The sequence below is a fragment of the Pseudophryne corroboree genome, chromosome 3 (assembly GCF_028390025.1).
Source record: "Pseudophryne corroboree isolate aPseCor3 chromosome 3, aPseCor3.hap2, whole genome shotgun sequence".
In the NCBI taxonomy this organism is placed as follows: Eukaryota; Metazoa; Chordata; class Amphibia; order Anura; family Myobatrachidae; genus Pseudophryne; species Pseudophryne corroboree.
The window spans coordinates 418194632-418216640 of NC_086446.1; the positions used below are offsets into that span (position 1 = coordinate 418194632).

The 22009-nt window shown below is 47.2% G+C and overlaps 1 protein-coding gene across 2 annotated transcripts in view; it reads right to left on the reverse strand.

Moving 5' to 3' along the window:
* GGT7 (gamma-glutamyltransferase 7) overlaps positions 1–22009 on the reverse strand; it is a 198515-nt gene that overhangs the window by 68651 nt on the left and 107855 nt on the right. For both annotated transcript variants that reach the window (XM_063960245.1, XM_063960244.1), the window contains exon 8: positions 12718–12805. In XM_063960245.1, the coding sequence (XP_063816315.1) occupies positions 12718–12805 (88 nt within the window). The remainder of the gene's footprint in view (positions 1–12717; positions 12806–22009) is intronic.

Below are 22009 nucleotides of genomic sequence, written 5' to 3' on the forward strand. Positions count from 1 at the left end.
AAGCATCTAGGCTGAACTAGACAAAATGGGGTTTCACTATGCATGGCCTAATTTCTGGGTATGCTCAGAAGAGCACAGAGAGAAACTATGTAGGGCAAAAAGAAGTACAGTATCACTGTGCCCCTGTGATAGTTAATTAGGCTCCTGGCCCGCACTCCACCGTATTCCTATCCTCTGCCTGGGCAATTTCTATCTCTTTGAAATGTTGTCATCTTGTAGAAAGGTAATAGTCCTCGGATCACTTTTCACCACCTGACGCGCTCGAGACTTTGGGGAGGATTGGAGGTTTCTGACTTATGGACTTATCACTACACTTTTTTAGTAGGGCAGATTAGTGACTGGTCCTTACCCACTGGAGCAAAACCCTGGGTTTATTTGGAAAAAGCATTGTTTCCACATTTTCCTCTTGTGGAATTGGTGTGGACTCCTACTCTCCTGAGACCCTTATTTTCAAATACCCAGGGCCGGATTAAGCCTTGGGGGTGACCAGGGCATTTAAGACAGGAGGGCCCGGGTGGAAGGTGGGGGATGTATATTAGATTGTTCATACCTCCCAACATGTCCCATTTCAGGAGGGACAAAATGCTCTCTACCTGGACTTCCCTCTTAATATATGATTGATGTCACCTGTGTTGAACTATTTAATTGATAAGAAAGGTAGTTCAACACAGGTGATTGCAATCATAAATTAAGTCCAGGTAGAGAGCATTTTGTTCCTCTTGGAATGGGTCATGGTGGGAGGTATAGATTGTGTATATTAAATTTAAACCAATATTGTATATTAGTTTTAAATTAATAGTTTAATAATGCCTGGGTACTGTTTATACAGTAGCTCCACCTAATTGAAACACAACTATTTTATAAAATGTTCTTGTAGTGGAACAAAGACAACTTAAACAACCTTAAAATACACATAGAAAAATAAAATAATTTATCTTGTCATATGCAAGAATAGCAGCAGCCTTTGTACTACTTACACACTGGGACAGGACTCAGGAGGACTCTCTGTGTGTGTCTCTATCTCTAGACCCAAATGGTTTAGTTGCATAACAGTTTACACAGGACTCACCCAGGCGGGGAGAAGCAGAAGCTGGGGTCCCTGTGTCACTTACAGCTCTCTCCACCCTCCTATCTCTCTTCTGGTCGTCAGAAAGCTCCGTCTGTAGCTCATGAAACATGATATTCCTGTGTCTCTGCCTGCACTGCATATTGTCCTGCTTGCGTTCTCGCTCTTTCATTAAGAGGGAAAACTAGTGATATCAGTGTGCTTTGACCGGGGGCCCCTGACACAGGGGGGGCCCGGGGTACAGTATGCCCTGCATTCCCCCCTTAATCTGGCTATGTGAATACCCTTAGGGTATTATCAAACTCCCTTAAGGCCTGGGATGCTATTGCGGTCTCTACTAACTACCTATCCCTACCAGCTCACAGCCTTTCCTTATATGCACTCGCCTGGTTGATTCCCGATCTGCATGTTGCAGGGTGGACCTCCTGTGGTCTTGCAACCATTGCTGATGTTGTGGATGGTTGTACCATCAGGTCATTTTCTTCTCTTCAACTACAGTACAACGTCCCAAGCAAAGAATTGTTTACTTATACACGTATTAGTCACTGGATTTCTAGTATGCTCCGATCCAGTGGATCATTCCATCTCCTTCCACCTACTGTCATAGAAAAATTATCATCGGACAATTCTAGAGGGTCCATTAGATTTTGGTACTTTATATACCAGGATAATGCGACACAGGATAAATCCTCAGCACAGCTGCAGTGGGAGTCAGATTTGCAAACCACATTTACACTTCAGCAATGGGAAGCTATCTGTCCTACTGCACACCATTTCTCCAAATGCTATAATCATTTGGAAATGCAATTTAAATTGCTGCACAGACTGTATTTCACCCCGGCCAAACTACACAAAATTTGGCCTTCTCAATCTAAATTTTGTTGGAGAGACTGTGGAGAGATTGGAGACATTTTTGTGTTGTGTTTTGGAGCTGCTTTGCTTTCTCTGGAGGGAAGTGTCTTCTCCAGACATCCAATCCAAGAGCAGCTCCAAAACACATGAAAAATGTCTCCAACCTCTCCACAGTCTCTCCAACAAAATTTAGATTGAGAAGGCCAAATTTTGTGTAGTTTGGCGGTGTTTGAACTGACTTATAAAGTTGGAGGTGTCCAGCAGAACCGGAGATATAGACCGGCAAAGTAAAAAATCTGTACTGCCTGGGTAAAGTCAATGGCAAAGTACCGGTGCCTGGAAGTCCTGGATCTCCGGTTCCTGTGGAGCTATTTACATGAAATTTGGTACACAAGTAGAGTAGAATCCCCTCTATATGTGTCCTTCATGTACGCCTGCAAGAGTCCCCCATCTTAACTTTGCTACGTCTACCCTGCAAATCTATTCAGTCCAGACCGTTATGTTTTTAGGTCACATTGTCAATGCTACTAGAGCGACTACAGCGCAGAACTGGAAGTGTTCTTCTCCTCCGCCCCTTCGAAAAGTAATTTGTAAAATTAATCATGCCTACCAAATGGAGACCTTGGGTGTTCCCTACTCTTTTACAGCCAATACCCCACTAACTAAATTGTTTAGCTGGCACAAATTTTCCACTGATGGAAAAAGCGCAGCGATGCTCCTTGATACGGCCTAATCTCTTAATAGGTGTTCCTTCTTTCTTTTAAAACAACATTGTTCAGTCTGTTATATGTTGTGCCTGTGTCATGTATATTCATGCTTAATTCCGATATGTGTTTATGGTTATGATGTAATTGATCTTGACTCCCCCCCCCCCCCCCCCCCCCCTTATACTGTACACCCTCAACTTTTTTATTTTCTTCCCCCTTCCCGTACCCCTCCCCTTCTGTGGTTAACGGAAACAAACCTTAAAAACAACTATTGATGGACAAAAAAATAAAATGTCATGTTGTACAGCAGTCCATGTGCCCTGATGTAAATATAGCTGCACTTGCATAAATAAGGGAAAATTACATTTTCATGCTCAGCCAAGGGTAGAAAGAGAAAAAGAGGCCAGAATTAAGAAAAAGTTGTAGCCCCCAATACTCAGATTTACGAAACTTCCAATTAAATTAAATTGTAATGAAAATATATAAACTATTTGCTTCCGTCTTTGCTAATTTTAAAACAGCAATTCATTACATAAGCATTTTTATAAATGTGTGTAGTTATATAAGCAGACACAACCTGTTACTGACTACATACATATGAACTAAGGTCCTAATTCAGCCATGATTGTAGCAGCAAAATCTTTCTCTAATGGCCAAAACCATGTGCATGCAGGTGGGGCAGATATAACACGTGCAGAGAGTGTTAGATTTGGGTGAGTTATTTTGTTTCTGTGCAGGGTAAATACTGGCTGCTTTATTTTTACACTGCAATTTATATTTCAGTTTGTATACACCCCACCCAAATCTAACTCTCTGCACATGTTACATCTGCCCTCCCTGCAGTGCACGTGGTTTTGGCCATTAGAGAAAAATGTTGCTGCTGCGATCAAATCTGAATTAGGCCCTAAGTGAGCAAGTATAACCAGTTGTTCATATATTTGGCAAAGCATACAATATGGAGAACTTTATTATAGGCCTCTGGTAGTGGTACAACTACTGTAAATGGTTAACAATGGTTAACAAGTGAGCACAAGTAAAAGCTAAAACACAGAGTTAATTAGTTAACAGTGTTATCCAAACAAACTGAAATAAACAAAGCCAAACTGAATATAACAAGAGATTAGTGAGACATCTCACAGAGATTTTAGCTGTTTAATAAATATCAAGCCTAATGCATACGTAGACATTAACACATATAATCAAATAAAACTTATCAATAAGAGCAGCAAAGTATAAAAACAGCCAAAATTATAGTAGAATCTAGCAACAATATATTCACTGATATTTGATATATCAACTCATTCTGTCCAAGGTGTGACTTTAGTAATGCAGATGATTATTAGTTATCTGCATTACGAAATACATCATTACAGACCTTGGATAAATAATAGTCCACAAGGTTAAATCAGAAGACTTGCATAACCGCTCACTATGGGCCTCAGAGTGAGAAGCAAATGCATCTAAAGGTCAGGGACGTGCAGTCAGGAGAGGCAGTACCTCCCCTGTCATTTATGATTAAAATAATACAAAGAAGATACTTATGACACATATTCTGTGTCATAAGTATCTGTTTTAGCCTCTATATTATTTTAATCATTTTTAGCTTTGTTAAAAAGTTTAAATAGCGTTTTGGAGGAACCGCTCCCGGTGCCTCCCGCTATCAATAGTAAAGGAGCAGAAGCGGGGGGCAGGGCCAAACATCGGGCAGTAAAAGCCCATTCAAAAAAGTCATTGAAAGCGGCACTAGTATAAGTGCCTCTTTGACAGGGGCGTGCTTTCATCCCATATGAAAGCACGCCCCTGTCACTAAGAAATATGTGATTGGGCAGTGGGGGCTTTGGGGGAGACACCAAGGCAGGTGTCCACCCTGTCATCTTTTTTTTTTTCCATATTTATATACATATCCGTCCCCGCCTGCCCGCCCACCCTCCAGCCCATTCCGCAGCCCATTCCGCAGCCCGTAACCGTTCACTGCGGTAGAAGAGGGCGCCGCCGGCCAGAGAAGTGGCTGAAGAGAAATTTCACTGCATACGGCCAGAGAGCCCCCAGTCCCAGAGTCAGCCCGCGCAACTAGGCGGACATGCAGCCCTACTGAGAGGTGAGAGGTGAGCTGGGAAGGGGAGGGGGAGGAGGCCGGCTGTGCCTGTACCGCTGGGAGGCATCCCCCGATTGCCCTGTGATGGGAGGGAGAAGGAGAGGGGGCCGCCTATGCCGCTGAGACCGGGTCATCTTCTGTGACTGCGGGGGGGGGGGGGGGGGGGTTGTTTGAGGAGCCTGTGACTTGTGTGAGGCATCCCCTGTGACTTGTGTCTGCGCTGCTGGGATGCCCGATGGGATGGGGGGGGGGAGGTTGTTTGAGGAGCCTGGCTGCACCCTGTCACCCACTACCTCCATCACCCACTATCTCCCTGTCACCCTCCCCATGTCACCCACTATCTCCTTGTCACCCTCACCATGTCACCCACTATCTCCCTGTCACCCTGACCATGTCACCCACTATCTCCATCACCCACTATCTCCCTGTCACCCACTATCTCCCTGTCACCCTCTATCTCCCTGTCACCCTGACCATGTCACCCACTACCTCCATCACCCACTATCTCCCTGTCACCCTGACCATGTCAGCCACTACCTCCATCACCCACTATCTCCCTGTCACCCTCCCCATGTCACCCACTATCTCCCTGTCACCCTCCCCATGTCACCCACTATCTCCCTGTCACCCTGACCATGTCACCCACTACCTCCATCACCCACTATCTCTGTCACCCTCACCATGTCACCCACTATCTCCCTGTCACCCTCTATCTCCCTGTCACCCTGACCATGTCACCCACTACCTCCATCACCCACTATCTCCCTGTCACCCTGACCATGTCACCCACTATCTCCCTGTCACCTTCTATCTCCGTCACCCACTACATCCATCACCCACTATCTCCCTGTCACCTTCTATCTCCGTCACCCACTACCTCCATCACCCACTATCTCCCTGTCACCTTCTATCTCCGTCACCCACTATCTCCCTGTCACCCTCACCATGTCACCCACTACCTCCATCACCCACTGTCTCCCTGTCACCCTCACCATGTCACCCACTACCTCCATCACCCACTATCTCCCTGTCATCCTGACCATATCACCCACTACCTCCGTCACCCTTACCATGTCACCCACTATCTCCCTGTCACCCTCACCATGTCACCCACTATCTCCGTCACCCTCTATCTCCCTGTCATCCTGACCATATCACCCACTACCTCCATCACCCACTATCTCCGTCACCCTCACCATGTCACCCACTATCTCCCTGTCACCCTCACACCCTCACCATGTCACCCACTATCTCCGTCACCCTCTATCTCACTGTCATCCTGACCATATCACCCACTACCTCCATCACCCACTATCTCCGTCACCCTCACCATGTCACCCACTATCTCCCTGTCACCCTCTATCTCCCTGTCAACCCTGACCATGTCACCTACTACCTCCATCACCAACTATCTCGCTGTCACCCTCACCATGTCACCCACTATCTCCCTGTCACCCTGACCATGTCACCCACTACCTCCATGACTCCCACTATCTCCGTCACCCTCTATCTCCCTGTCATCCTGACCATATCACCCACTACCTCCATCACCCACTATCTCCGTCACCCTCACCATGTCACCACTATCTCCATGTCACCCTCTATCTCCCTGTCACCCTGACCATGTCACCTACTACCTCCATCACCCACTCGCTGTCACCCTCACCATGTCACCCACTATCTCCCTGTCACCCTCACCATGTCACCCACTATCTCCGTCACCCTCTATCTCCCTGTCATCCTGACCATATCACCCACTACCTCCATCACCCACTATCTCCGTCACCCTCACCATGTCACCCTGTCCCAGTCACCCACTATCTCCGGGGGGAAGAGGGGGAAAAAACCAGTAAAAAAATTGCCTAGGGCATCAAAATAGTTGGGGCCGACTCTGTCCAGTCCCGTACCTTGCGCCCACCTCCACCTCATTTTCCCTGCCCGTCTCTGGCCTACTCTGCCAGACTCCGTGGAAGCCCTGTACAACAAAATTGCATTCATGACTACTCCCTCCCCAGTCCCAAAGACTAGTTTTAATTTTATAAAAATGTACAATATATTAGTCACCTGCTCATCACAAGTTTGATGAACAGGCAGGCTGCAGTCATTGGCAGCGGTGGCATCAGACTGGTAACGTATGCGAAAAGTGGTGGGGGGCCGGGGTATTTGATGGTGGGTGATTTTGTAATCCATTGGTGGGGGTGGTATGCATTAGTGGCGGGGGTAGCGGGCATCAGGGAAGGTGGCAGTAGTAGACATCGGCTCAGGGGCAGTAGTGAGCATTGGCTCGGCGGCGGTAGGGATCATCGGCGGGACTCGGTGGACATTATGGCTGTAGTGCCTCACCAGCCACTGACCTCACCGCACGCCACTGCTAAAGGTGGACATTTCATAGACTGCCATCACATGCAGTTATGGGGCCAGATGTAATGCCGCCCGAAATCACCAGAGGTGAGAGATGCGGGTCGATCTCAAACGTTTTTTTTTAAAGGGGCAATCACAAGGCAAAACCATGCCTTGTAAGTGACTGCCCCTTTAAAAAAAACGTCCAAGATCGTCCGGCATCTTGCACCTCTTGCGATCTTGGGCGTCATTATATCCGGCCCATGGTTTTGTACCTTCTAGCTGAATGTACTCCTAAGTCTAACTGAGGTCCAGAAAATGCAGTTTTGTACCTTGACAAAATGATGTGCAACTGTGAGAGAGGAAATACAAAATGTGTGGACAGATTTAGAGATGGCAGGGGCAGCTCGTAGATCAACTGTAAATCACACATTCAGAAACAAGCAGTAATTTCCATGCATTCTATAAAATTGCATCTGCACCCCTTGCATCACAACATTCGCTGCTGCAAATTTGCACCTTATAGCTGTAGCTGGATTTGTTACTAACTTTAAAAAAGGCCCTTATATGATTTTGAGAAACAAGCCAAACCGTTGTATAAGTGTTTAGGATTTCCAAATAGAGATTTCTGATTTGTGAGACAAAATATATTATTCATTAATTTGAATGTTCATTCGGCGTACTATGTGCAAGTCACACGGCGATAGAGGATGCATAATAACACAGGAATATGTGATTATGAAGTATGCTAATCATAGTGTTTCAAAGCATTTCACCTACTCACATAATAGTGAGCCAAAAGATATGAAGATTACAGGTACTGAATATATCAAGCTTACATCATGAGGAGGCTGTAGATTCCAAAGACTGTGTCAGAGAGAGGCATTTTGGATGTTTTGTCCTTAGAACTGGACAGCCAGAATATCTGAATGAGACTATAGATGCGATTAACTGAAGTTAGTAATATGTAAAAAAAAATCTTACTATTCACCTTATACAACCTCTTCTGTAGATTTTCTTTTATATTTTGCATGGCAATAGTCAGTCTTCATCATTGTATTGTTCACCCCCCCCCCCCCCCTCTCTCTCTCTCTCTCTCTCTCTCTCTCTCTCTCTCTATATATATATATATATATATATATATACTGCTCAAAAAAATAAAGGGAACACTAAAATAACACATCCTAGATCTGAATGAATGAAATATTCTTATTAAATACTTTGTTCTTTACATAGTTGAATGTGCTGACAACAAAATCACACAAAAATTATCAATGGTAATCAAATTTATTAACCCATGGAGGTCTGGATTTGGAGTCACACTCAAAATTAAAGTGGAAAAACACACTACAGGCTGATCCAACTTTGATGTAATGTCCTTAAAACAAGTCAAAATGAGGCTCAGTAGTGTGTGTGGCCTCCACGTGCCTGTATGACCTCCCTACAGCGCCTGGGCATGCTCCTGATGAGGTGGCGGATGGTCTCCTGAGGTATCTCCTCCCAGACCTGGACTAAAGCATCCGCCAACTCCTGGACAGTCTGTGGTGCAACGTGGCGTTGGTGGATGGAGCGAGACATGATGTCCCAGATGTGCTCAATTGGATTCAGATCTGGGGAATGGGTGGGCCAGTCCATAGCATCAATGCCTTCGTCTTGCAGGAACTGCTGACACACTCCAGCCACATGAGGTCTAGCATTGTCTTGCATTAGGAGGAACCCAGGGCCAACCGCACCAGCATATGGTCTCACAAGGGGTCTGAGGATCTCATCTCGGTACCTAATGGCAGTCAGGCTACCTCTAGTGAGCACATGGATGGCTGTGCGGCCCCCCAAAGAAATGCCACCCCACACCATTACTGACCCACTGCCAAACCGGTCATACTGGAGGATGTTGCAGGCAGCAGAACGTTCTCCTTGGCGTCTCCAGACTCTGTGACGTCTGTCACATGTGCTCAGTGAGAACCTGCTTTCATCTGTGAAGAGCACAGGGCGCCAGTGGCGAATTTGCCAATCTTGGTGTTCTCTGGCAAATGCCAAACGGTGTTGGGCTGTAAGCACAACCCCCACCTGTGGACGTCTGGCCCTCATACCACCCTCATGGAGTCTGTTTCTGATTTTTGAGTAGACACATGCACATTTGTGGCTTGCTGGAGGTCATTTTGCAGGGCTCTGGCAGTGCTCCTCCTGTTTCTCCTTGCACAAAGGCGGAGGTAGCGGTCCTGCTGCTGGGTTGTTGCCCTCCTACGGCCTCCTCCACATCTCCTGATGTGCTGGCCTGTCTCCTGGTAGCGTATCCATGCTCTGGACACTACGCTGACAGACACAGCAAACCTTCTTGCCACAGCTCGCATTGATGTGCCATTCTGGATGAGCTGCACTACCTGAGCCACTTGTGTGGGTTGTAGACTCCGTCTCATGCTACCACTAGAGTGAAAGCACCGCCAGCTTTCAAAAGTGACCAAAACATTAGCCAGAAAGCATAGGAGCTGAGAAGTGGTCTGTGGTCACCACCTGCAGAACAACTCCTTTATTGGGGGTGTCTTGCAAATTGCTTAAAATTTCCACCTGTTGTCTATTCCATTTGCACAACAGCATGTGAAATTGATTGTCAATCAGTGTTGCTTCCTAAGTGGACAGTTTGATTTCACAGAAGTGTGATTGACTTGGAGTTACATTGTGTTGTTTAAGTGTTCCCTTTATTTTTTTGAGCAGTGTATATATATATATTTTTTGCCCTGAAATTTGGCATGCAGCACCGGGTGACGATTCTACGCGCCCATGCCAAATTTCAGCTCAGTACGTCCAATCACTTTTGAGCTGTAGCCCCTCAAACACCATGCCCCCATCTCAGAAGTTCCCTATGGGAGAATTCCGTTTGTTCGATTCAGCCTTAATATAAGGGCACGACCGTGCCCTTATAATATATATATATATGTGTGTGTATGCACACCGCACACCCTGTACCCATTTTTTCAATACTTACCCTCTGGAGTCCGGCGTCAGCAGCAGCAGTACTGCAGAAATCACCAGGAAAATGGCACCGCTGCAATCTTTCCAGCATTTTGCGCATGCGTAGTAAGGAAATCACTGGAAAAATGTCAGCCACGCCATTTTCCCAGAGACCTGCACATGTGCACTAGACTCTGGGACAGCGCATGGGTCCCCTAGTGACCAGAGCTACAGCACTGCCAGCTAAAGAGGAGACTACTGGATGACTTTGGATCACGTTTTCACTATTGTATAGCTAAGTGACCTAGATAGAAACTGGGGTATGTATGATCTCGATGTGACATCAGAAAGGAGCAATAAAGGAAAAACCAGATGTTTGACACTCGGCGCATGCAGTGTACAGACTCCTCCAGTCCAAAATTACTATATGTATATAAATATAATAAGTTGGTGTTCTGATCATGCTACTGAAGAACTTGACTCTGTCCAAGTCATGCAACAAAACCCGACTTAAAGTGACTGAACTGCAGAGGAACCTAATTGTGGCAGAGATTTTAACGAGATGTGGTGCAGGTGAGACTGTGATTATACCATGCATACCCCTTATCCCCAACAATTTTCCTTTTCAATTCAAGCGCCTGCAGTTTCCTGTAAGCGCCTGCTTCACTATGATGATAAACAGGGGCGTCAGAACATTTATAGGCTGGGGGGGGGGGGGGGGGGGGCAAAACAGATCCTCATTTGACGCCCCTGGGGGTGGGGCCACCAGGGAGGAGCAGGCGGTACTACAGGAATGAAATGTAGTCGGCACCACGGTGGGGAGGAGGTGGGAAGAGAGAGGGAGAGTGTCAGAGAAAGGGAGAGAGAGAGACTAAGTGTCAGGGAGAGAGAGGGATAGTGCCAAGTAGAGAGAGAGACCATGTCAAGGAGAGAGAGGAGCAAGAGGAGAGAGAGTGTTAGGGGGCAAGAGAGAAAGTAGCAAGAGTGTTAGGGAGAGAGAGAGAGAGTGGAACAGGGAGCGAGATGGAGAGGGAGAGACACTGCTGTACCTGTCCTGATTACACAGCAGCACAGTCACAGGTCTCATGGAGGCGGGCACTCCACTGCATTAGGCCACGCCCCCTAAACACCTGCGAATCGCAGCACTGCTCTGCTGGGAGTTGGGGGGGGGAAGCGCCATTGCCTGGTCCCTGCGCTGCATGCAGGTTGTAATGTGCGGACTTTAAACTGACCGCACATCGCTCCTCCTGTGTACATTGGCCGGCGCCTCGCATGTTTGGGGGAGACGAGCTGCCCCCTTGCCTCACCCATTCCGACACCTCTAATGATCAACAAGTCACAGGGGCAAACGTTCAGGGCTGCAGGCATATATCTCAGGACCAGCTGCTTCTCCCATGCGCAGCTTTACATGGCTTGCTTACGAGTTAGTAACCCAAGCATCTTTTTGTGTTAATCTCTGAAGGAAAAACTGCAACTATTGTTTACAAAGAAATTCTGTGCTCAATGGGGCTAATTCAGGTTGGATCTCAGTGTGGTATCCAACCACAAAAAATGATATAAAGATCCTGCGTATGTGCCCGCATTTTCTGGGGGAAGGGCGGAGAAAATGTGATCACCTCTGCCTGTCAATCAGGCAGAGGCGGTTGCGGGGCGGGGGGCGGCAATGCTCCGTTTCCAGGGTGGAAACGGAGAGTTGCGGGGGCGGAGGCTGGAAAACGGGGGCGGGGTGGCATGAACGGGGGTGTGATCGCGACAGCTGCGTGATGTCACACACAGCTGCCGTGATCAGAAACATGGCGCCAGTAGGAGGCATTCTTAATTTGTGCTTACAACAATTTCTTCTTGTTGAGGGGGGGGGGGGGTTAGGCAGCGGCCAGCATGCTGGGCGGCCTTGCCCAGCGATGGGCGGACCCCAACATGCTAACAAAAGGATTGCAAATTCTGCTAATTAGCAGAATTTTACAATCCTTACTGAATTAGGCCCAATGTGTACAGTATGAAATATACATCACAATATTAGATTGAACTGCTATCTTTGTAAAATAAGTTCTGCTAAGCAATAACATTTACAAAAAAGGAAAGAATACATAACATAGTGAAGATAACAAAGCATATCAATACACTTTGCCTGCCTCCATTCACTCAGTCAAAGTGTATTGAAATGTTTTGTTTTCTTAAATTGGATGTGCGTGCATTTAAATATGTAAAGAAATAAGTATTTGTGATTTTTCTTCACTATGTTATGTTTCTGCGTCTACTAACAATACACTAACACTTGGCACACTTGGCATGGAGATATTTTTTTACTAATATATGTACTTTCACTACCAGTCAACTCTAAGATTCTGCCAATATGCCCCCTGAAGGTGGTGAACCACAGTAAATGCCCTCTTTGCCCTGCCCTAAAATATTGGACATTTTTCATGGTCTCTAGGGACTGGTTGGAAAAGTGTACAGAAATTGTTCTATGTACTACATTAGAGTGTGCTTTTTCTTGTAGTCATGGCATGAGGATCATTGGAACTTGAGGAGGAAGAAAATGTGTACTGGGAATCGGGAGGAACAGCCCTGCATGGCTGCTAGTCTTTAGAAGAAATCATAACATCACCAAAATATATATTTTTTCCTTTTACATAAGTAAATATAAGCTTTTTTTTTATATATATATATATATATATATATATATATGTTTTTAACATTGCAGCTACCTTGGTAGACAGTTTGCACAGGCTTCTCCACAGAAACAGTGTAGTTGCTGAAATCTTCTTCTGACATCACTCCGCCTTGTGCATTGACCTGACGAAAAAAAGCAGTCACTAGAAAATTCCAGAATGTAAATCGTTATAAAAAAGCTGCCTTATTTCATTGGTAATATTCAGTATATATAGAACATCAGTACACTGACAGCATACTTCTTCCCTCAGAATTCTGGCTATACCTGAGTGCTAGTCTAATCTCAACATTATTATTATTATTTTTTTATCACTACATGAAAGCATAATGTTATTTATGTCTCCATATATATCTATATAAAATTAATGCAACTAAAACACTGCAAACAACAATTATGAATTTAAAAAAATTAGATTTTGGGATAGGTCTCCTAAATGGCAATTTTGTAACTTAAAAAAAAAACATACAAACGTTAAAAGGAACAATTCTTTGTCTTAAATCTTATCTATGAGCCAGTGATTTTATTTCTTATTCTGGCAAATGTTACAGATTTTTGTCATTTTGAAAATGCTTAATTTGCAATACATGTAGATGAAACCCCACTGAAATGAATTGGAAAGGACTGTCTATTGATATTTCCATTTCTCATCATGTGGGCTAGATTTGGAATTACCTAACACCATGCTGGATTTATTTATTGCAGTCCAAGGCCCCCCCACCATGCTGGATATTCCAAATGAACTTGCATTTTATATGTGTTTCCTTGTCCTTGGAGTTCTCAAGAAGTGTTAATTGATTTTCTGCAGCGGGGTACACTGGTATTCCACAGGGAATAACATCTGCGTGTAGAGTTGGATCCTGATCCGAGGCACCAACAGGCTAAAGCTTTGACTGTTCCCAGGATGCACTGCACCGCCTCCTCTATATCCCCGCCTCCAGGCACTGGAGCTCAGTGTGTAAGTTGGTGCCTGCAGTGCAGGCAGCTAACAGGGAGGGCTGTGATAGGCAGCCCTGGAAAGAGCTTTTCTGACAAGAAAGAAGACTTTGAAGGCCGCAGCATAGGCACTTGGTGCTATAATCCATCAAACACTGATGCAGATGCTTCAGATGGGGAATCTACAACACAGGTGGATGTTCCTAACCTCTTGGAGGCTATCAAACTGATTCTTCAGATGAATGATGAAACTGAACCTCCAGATATGTCTAAGAAGCCTGATAAGTTCAAACGTCAGAAGGTTACTAAATTAGTTTTGCCACATTCTGACCATTTAGTTGACATACGTTAAGTCTCCAGGAAAGAAATTCTCCCTGTCTAAAGAGATGCTAGCTCGTTACCCCCTCGCTGCAGAGTTAAGTAAAAATTGGGAAACACCGCTGCCGGTAGACTCGCATGTCGCACGTCTGGTGATGTCATCTACTCTGCCTGTCAATACCATCACCTCACTGAAGGAACCGACGGATAAGCGTGTGGAGGGTTGCTTGAAGTCTATTTACTCTCTTGCGGGTGCTGTGCATAGACCTACTATAGCGGCTTCTTGGGCTGCAAAGGCTATTGAAGCCTGGGTTCAAGAAGTTGAAGCTGAGCCACCTCCTAATTTTTCTGATATGCCAGACAGTGTCTTTCATATATTACCACAGCCTCTCATTACATTCAGGAGGCGGCCTCTGATGCCGGTGTCCTGGCAGCCAAAGCGTCTACTGCGTCCATTCAGGCTCACCAAATTCTGTGGTTGCGGTCCTGGTCTGTGGATCTGGACTCAAAAGACCTTGGAGGTGATCCCTTTTAAGGGAAACATAATTTTTGGGGAAGATCTGAACAAGATTGTTGCTGACTTAGGGTCTGCTAAAACTGCATGTCTGCCGAGTACTAATCCTTCGGCTCCGAAGGCTAAAAGTAACACCTTTCGTTCCTTTCGACCTACAAGTAAAGCAAAGGGTCAGGCGTACCCGAAATAGGCTCACACTTCCAAAACCTCTAAGCCCAAACCTAAACGTTCCCGGGCTGCCCGTCAGCCTGCTTCCAAACCAGACAAGCCTGCTGCATGACGGGGCGGGCCTCCCCCTGGGGAACCCCAGGGTGGGAGGCCGACTTCTGCGGTTCGCCCAGGTATGGTTACAGACCACTTCGTACTCCTGGGTGAGGGAAGTCATCACTCATGGATACGCCATCTCTTTCAAGAAACGTCCCCCTCGCCAGTTTTGCTCGACAAATATTCCTTCGGATCCGTTGAAAGCAAAAACTCTACATTTGGTGGTACAATCCCTCCTGGACACAGGAGTGATAGTGCCGATGCCTCTGTCTCAGAGAGGCAGTTGGTACTATTCAACGCTGTTCCTAGTTCTGAAACCGAATGGATCCTCACGGCCCATTCTCAGCTTCAAGTCTGAATAAATTTGTGAAGGTATCCAAATTCCATATGGAAACTCTTTGCTCTACTGTTCTGGCCTTGGAGGCCAAAGACTATATGGTATCCCTGGACATACAGGATGCTTACCTACATATACCTATTGCCATGTCGCATCAGCAATATCTGCGGTTTGCTATTGACAACCTACATTATCAATTCCAGGCCTTGCCTTTTGTACTGACCACGGCTCCACAAATTTTCACCAAGGTCATGGCGGTCATGACGGCCCTTCTCCGCCGTCAGGATATCAGGATCCTGCTGTATCTGGATGACTTGTTGATCCTGAGGAACTACCCAGAGGTTCTCCATCCGTCATCTGGAACTGATGGTCCAATTCCTGCAAGCCCACGGGTGGCTCATCAACTGGAAGAAATCCTCGCTGGTTCCTGCTCAGAGCATGGTACACCTGGGGGTTTTACTGGACACACGCAACCAACGGTTGTTCTTGTCTCCAGAGAAGGTCCTGAAACTTCAGGACAGGATACGATGCTTCCTCTCTCACCTTCGTGTGTCGATACACTCGGCAATGCAAGTACTAGGCCTCATGGTGTCGGCTTTCAACATGGTAGAGTACGCTCAATTTCATTCTCGCCCTCTGCAGCAGTTAATCCTTTCCAAGTGGAATGGCCTGCCTCACCGGATCAGGTCGCACATGATTTCCTTGACTCCGGAAGTTTGTCTGTCTCTGAGCTGGTGGCTCCAGGACCGACGATTGAGCAGGGGTCATCCCTTCTGGATCTCCATCTGGGACCTCCTAACTACGGATGCCAGTCTGTGGGGTTGGGGCGCAGTGTTGGAGCAAACTCTCTTCAGGGTCGGTGGAACAGGGAGGAATCTCCTTCTGATAAACATTCTGGAGTTGCGGGCAGTGTTCAATGCTTTGACACTAGCCTTGCCTCTGGCACAGAACAGGCCTGTTCAAGTACAGTCAGACAACGCCACCATGGTCGCTAAATCATCAAGGCGGCACTCGAAGCCGCATGGCAATGATGGAAGTGTCAAGGATTCTTCTATGGGCAGAACACCATCTGCCAGCCATATCGGCAGTGTTCATTCCGGGTGTCCTCAAGTGGGAAGCGGACTTCCTCAGTCGTCAGGACGTACATGTCAGAGAGTGGAGCCTTCATCCGGAAGTCCTTCAACTCCTAGTGGACAAGTGGGGCCTACCAGATGGCGTCTCGACACAATCACTAGGTTCCGGTCTTCGGAGCAAGGACAAGGGATCCTCAAGCAGCGTTCGTGGACGTCCTGGCAATTCCATGGAACTTTCAGCTGCCATACGTGTTCCCTCCAGTGTGACTCCTGCCCAGGGTAATAAGGAAGTTCAAGCAAGAAGGAGGATTACTACTTCTAATCGCTCCAGAGTGGCCCAGACGGCACTGGTTCTCAGACCTGCAAGGTCTGTCAATAGAGCATCCTCTTCTACTTCCACAGTGCCCAGACCTCCTTGTTCAGGGCCCTTGTGTCTACCAGGATCTGTCCCGACTGGCTTTGACGGCATGTCTCTTGAAGCTTCAGTTCTGAGGGCCAAGGGATTTTCTGAGGCATTCATTCAAACTATGTTGAAAGCCCGTAAACGGCTTTGGCTCGGATTTATTATAGGGTCTGGAATTCTTACCTCACCTTGTTTGCGGCTAAGAATTACGATGCGTACAAGTTCAGTACTGCCAAATTTTTGGCTTTTCTGCAACAGGGCCTGGACTTAGGCCTTCATCTGGCCTCCCTCAAAGTTCATATTTCGGCCTTGTCGGTATGGTTTCAGAGAAAAATTGCGACTCTGCCTGATGTTCATACTTTCACTCAGGGTGTTTTACGGATTCAACCTCCCTATGTTCCTCCTGTGGCTCCTTGGGATTTGTCGGTTGTTCTGGATGCCCTACAAGAGTCTCCGTTTGAACCTCGAGTCTGTGGACCTTAAGTGGCTTACACTTAAGGTCTTATTTTTGCTGGCTATTGCCTCTGCTAAAAGGGTTTCAGACTTGGGTGCCTTATAAATGAAGAGAACCGCCTCTCTTAGGAGATCTGATTCTCTATTTGTCCTTTTTGGTTTTCACAAACGTGGCTGGCCTGCGAATAAGCAAACCTTGGTCAGATGGATTAGAATGGTGATTGCACAAGCTTATGTATAGGCTGGACTTCCAGCTCCTGCTACTATCAGGGCCCATTCTACTCGGTCTGTTGGACCTTCTTGGCGCGTCCCTAGAACAATTGTGTAAGGCGGCTACATGGTCCTCAGTGAAAACGTTCATCAGGTGCTATGCCTTTGATACTTCCGCCTCCCAGAATGCATCCTTTGGACGCCGGGTTCTTGTGCCCACTACAGTGCGTCCCCTCCCATGAGGAACTGCTTTAGGGCATCCCCGATGTTATTCCCTGTGGAATACCAGTGTACCCCGCTGCAGAAAAGTAGATTTATGGTAAGACTTACCATTGTTACATCTCTTTCTGCAAGGTACACTGGATTCCACAGGGTGCCCGCCCTGACACACTTAGCTTCTTTGGGTTTGTATGTCATTAGCCGCTGGTCCCTTCTCCTGTCGTGAGAATGTGGTTATCTGTGGCAACTAACTACTGTCGTCTCTTTTATCTGCTACTGCACTGGACTGGTTAACAGAACTGAGCTCCAGTGCCTGGAGGTGGGGATATAGAGGAGGCGGTGCAGTGCATCCTGGGAACAGTCAAAGCTTTAGCCTGTTGGTGCCTCGGATCAAGATCCAACTGTACACCCCAATGTTATTTCCTGTGGAATCCAGTGTACCTCGCAGAAAGAGATTTGACAATGGTAAGTCTTACCATAAATCTCCTTTTATATACAGTGCTCAAAAAAATAAAGGGAACACTAAAATAGCACATCCTAGATCTGAATGCATGAAATATTCTTATTAAATACTTTGTTCTTTACATAGTTGAATGTGCTGACAACAAAATCACACAAAAATTATCAATGGAAATCAAATTTATTAACCCATGGAGGTCTGGATTTGGAGTCACCCTCAAAATTAAAGTGGAAAAACACACTACATGCTGATCCAACTTTTATGTAATGTCCTTAAAACAAGTCAAAATGAGGCTCAGTAGTGTGTGTGGCCTGCACGTGCCTGTATGACCTCCCTACAACCCACACAAGTGGCTCAGGTAGTGCAGCTCATCCAGGATGGCACATCAATGCGAGCTCTGGCAAGAAGGTTTGCTGTGTCTGTCAGCGTAGTGTCCTGAGCATGGAGGCGCTACCAGGAGACAGGCCAGTACATCAGGAGACGTGGAGGAGGCCGTAGGAAGGCAACAACCCAGCAGTAGGACCGCTACCACCGCCTTTGTGCAAGGAGGAACAGGAGGAGCACTGCCAGAACCCTGCAAAATGACCTCCAGCAAGCCACAAAATAAGAATTTACTCACCGGTAATTCTATTTCTCGTAGTCCGTAGTGGATGCTGGGTACTCCGTAAGGACCATGGGGAATAGACGGGCTCGGCAGGAGACTGGGCACTCTTTAAAGAAAGATTAGGTACTACATCTGGTGTGCACTGGCTCCTCCCTCTATGCCCCTCCTCCAGACCTCAATTAGGGAAACTGTGCCCGGAAGAGCTGACATTACTAGGAAAGGATTTGGATCCAGGGTAAGACTCATACCAGCCACACCAATCACACCGTACAACTCGTGATAACTATACCCAGTTAACAGTATGAACAACAGCTGAGCCTCATTAAACAGATGGCTCAGAACAAAAACCCTATAGTTAAGCAATAACTATATACAAGTATTGCAGAAGTCCGCACTTGGGACGGGCTCCCAGCATCCACTACGGACTACGAGAAATAGAATTACCGGTGAGTAAATTCTTATTTTCTCTGACGTCCTAGTGGATGCTGGGTACTCCGTAAAGACCATGGGGATTATACCAAAGCTCCCAATTGGGCGGGAGAGTGCGGATGACTCTGCAGCACCGAATGAGCAAACTCAAGGTCCTCCTCAGCCAGGGTATCAAACTTGTAGAATTTTGCAAATGTGCTTGATCCCGACCAGGTAGCAGCTCGTCAAAGTTGTAAAGCCGAGACCCCTCGGGCAGCCGCCCAAGAAGAGCCCACCTTCCTCGTGGAATGGGCTTTGACTGATTTAGGATGCGGCAGTCCAGCCGCAGAATGTGCAAGTTGAATCGTGCTACAGATCCAGCGAGCAATAGTCTGCTTAGAAGCAGGAGCACCCAGCTTGTTGGGTGCATGCAGGATAAACAGCGAGTCAGTTTTTCTGACCCTAGCCGTCCTGGAAACATAGATTTTCAGGGCCCGGACTACATCCAGCAACTTGGAAGCCTCCAAGTCCCGAGTAGCCGCAGGCACCACAATAGGTTGGTTCAAATGAAACGCTGATACCACCTTAGGGAGAAATTGGGGACGAGTCCTCAATTCTGCCCTGTCCATATGGAAGATCAGGTAGGTGCTTTTACATGACAAAGCCGCCAATTCTGACACACGCCTAGCCGAAGCCAAGGCCAAAAGCATGACCACTTTCCACGTGAGATACTTCAACTCCACGGTCTTAAGTGGCTCAAACCAATGTGATTCCAGGAAATCCAACACAACGTTGAGATCCCAAGGTGCCACTGGAGGCACAAAAGGGGGCTGAATATGCAGCACTCCCTTAACAAACGTCTGAACTTCAGGCAGTGAAGCCAGTTCTTTTTGAAAGAAAATAGACAGGGCCGAAATCTGGACTTTAATGGATCCCAATTTTAGGCCCATAGTCACTCCTGACTGTAGGAAGTGCAGAAATCGACCCAGCTGACATTCCTCTGTTGGGGCCTTCATAGCCTCACACCAAGCAACATATTTTCGCCATATGCGGTAATAATGTTTTGCTGTCACATCCTTCCTAGCTTTTATCAGCGTAGGAATGACTTCAACAGGAATGCCCTTTTCCATCAGGATCCGGCGTTCAACCGCCATGCCGTCAAACGCAGCCGCGGTAAGTCTTGGAACAGACAGGGCCCCTGCTGCAGCAGGTCCTGTCCGAGCGGCAGAGGCCATGGGTCCTCTGAGATCATTTCTTGTAGTTCCGGGTACCAAGTCCTTCTTGGCCAATCCGGAACGATGAGTATAGTTCTTACACCTCTCTTTCTTATTATCCTCAGTACCTTTGGTATGAGAGGAAGAGGAGGGAACACATAAACCGACTGGTACACCCACGGTGTCACTAGAGCGTCCACAGCTATCGCCTGAGGGTCCCTTGACCTGGCGCAATATCTTTTTAGCTTTTTGTTGAGGCGGGACGCCATCATGTCCACCTGTGGCCTTTCCCAACGATTTACAATCAGCTGGAAGACTTCTGGATGAAGTCCCCACTCTCCCGGGTGGAGGTCGTGCCTGCTGAGGAAGTCTGCTTCCCAGTTGTCCACTCCCGGAATGAACACTGCTGACAGTGCTATCACGTGATTTTCCGCCCATCGGAGAATCCTTGTGGCTTCTGCCATCGTCATCCTGCTTCTTGTGCCGCCCTGTCGGTTTACATGGGCGACCGCCGTGATGTTGTCTGACTGAATCAGCACCGGCTGGTTTTGAAGCAGGGGTTTTGCCTGACTTAGGGCATTGTAAATGGCCCTTAGTTCCAGAATATTTATGTGTAGGGAAGCCTCCTGACTCGACCATTGTCCTTGGAAGTTTCTTCCCTGAGTGACTGCCCCCCAACCTCGGAGGCTTGCATCCGTGGTCACCAGGACCCAGTCCTGTATGCCGAATTTGCGGCCCTCGAGAAGATGAGCACTCTGCAGCCACCACAGCAGAGACACCCTGGCCCTCGGGGACAGGGTGATCAGCCGATGCATCTGAAGATGCGATCCGGACCACTTGTCTAACAGATCCCACTGAAAGATCCTTGCATGGAACCTGCCGAAGGGAATCGCTTCGTAAGAAGCTACCATCTTTCCCAGGACTCGCGTGCAGTGATGCACCGACACCTGTTTTGGTTTCAGGAGGTCTCTAACCAGAGATGACAACTCCGTGGCCTTCTCCTCCGGGAGAAACACCTTCTTCTGTTCTGTGTCCAGAATCATACCCAAGAACAGCAGACGCGTCGTAGGAACCAGCTGCGACTTTGGGATATTCAGAATCCAGCCGTGCTGTTGTAGCACTTCCTGAGATAGTGCTACTCCGACCAACAACTGCTCCATGGACCTCGCCTTTATAAGGAGATCGTCCAAGTACGGGATAATTATAACTCCCTTCTTTCGAAGGAGTATCATCATTTCGGCCATTACCTTGGTAAATACCCTCGGTGCCGTGGACAGACCAAACGGCAACGTCTGGAATTGGTAATGGCAGTCCTGTACCACAAAACGGAGGTACTCCTGGTGAGGTGGGTAAATGGGGACATGTAGGTAAGCATCCTTGATGTCCAGTGATACCATATAATCCCCCTCTTCCAGGCTTGCAATAACTGCCCTGAGCGATTCCATTTTGAACTTGAACTTTCTTATATAAGTGTTCAAGGATTTCAAATTTAGAATGGGTCTCACCGAACCGTCTGGTTTCGGTACCACAAACATTGTGGAATAGTAACCCCGTCCCTGTTGAAGGAGGGGAACTTTGATTATCACCTGCTGGAGGTACAGCTTGTGAATTGCCGCCAGTACTACCTCCCTGTCCTGGGGAGTAGCTGGCAAGGCTGATTTGAGGTAACGGCGAGGGGGAGACGTCTCGAACTCCAGCTTGTATCCCTGAGATACCACTTGTAGAACCCAGAGAGAGTGAGCGAACCCACTGGTCGCTGAAGTTCCGGAGACGGGCCCCCACCGCACCTGGCTCCACCTGTGGAGCCCCAGCATCAAGCGGTGGACTTAGTGGAAGCAGGGGAGGATTTTTGTTCCTGGGAACTGGCTGTCTGGTGCAGCTTTTTCCCTCTACCCCTGCCTCTGGGCAGAAAGGAC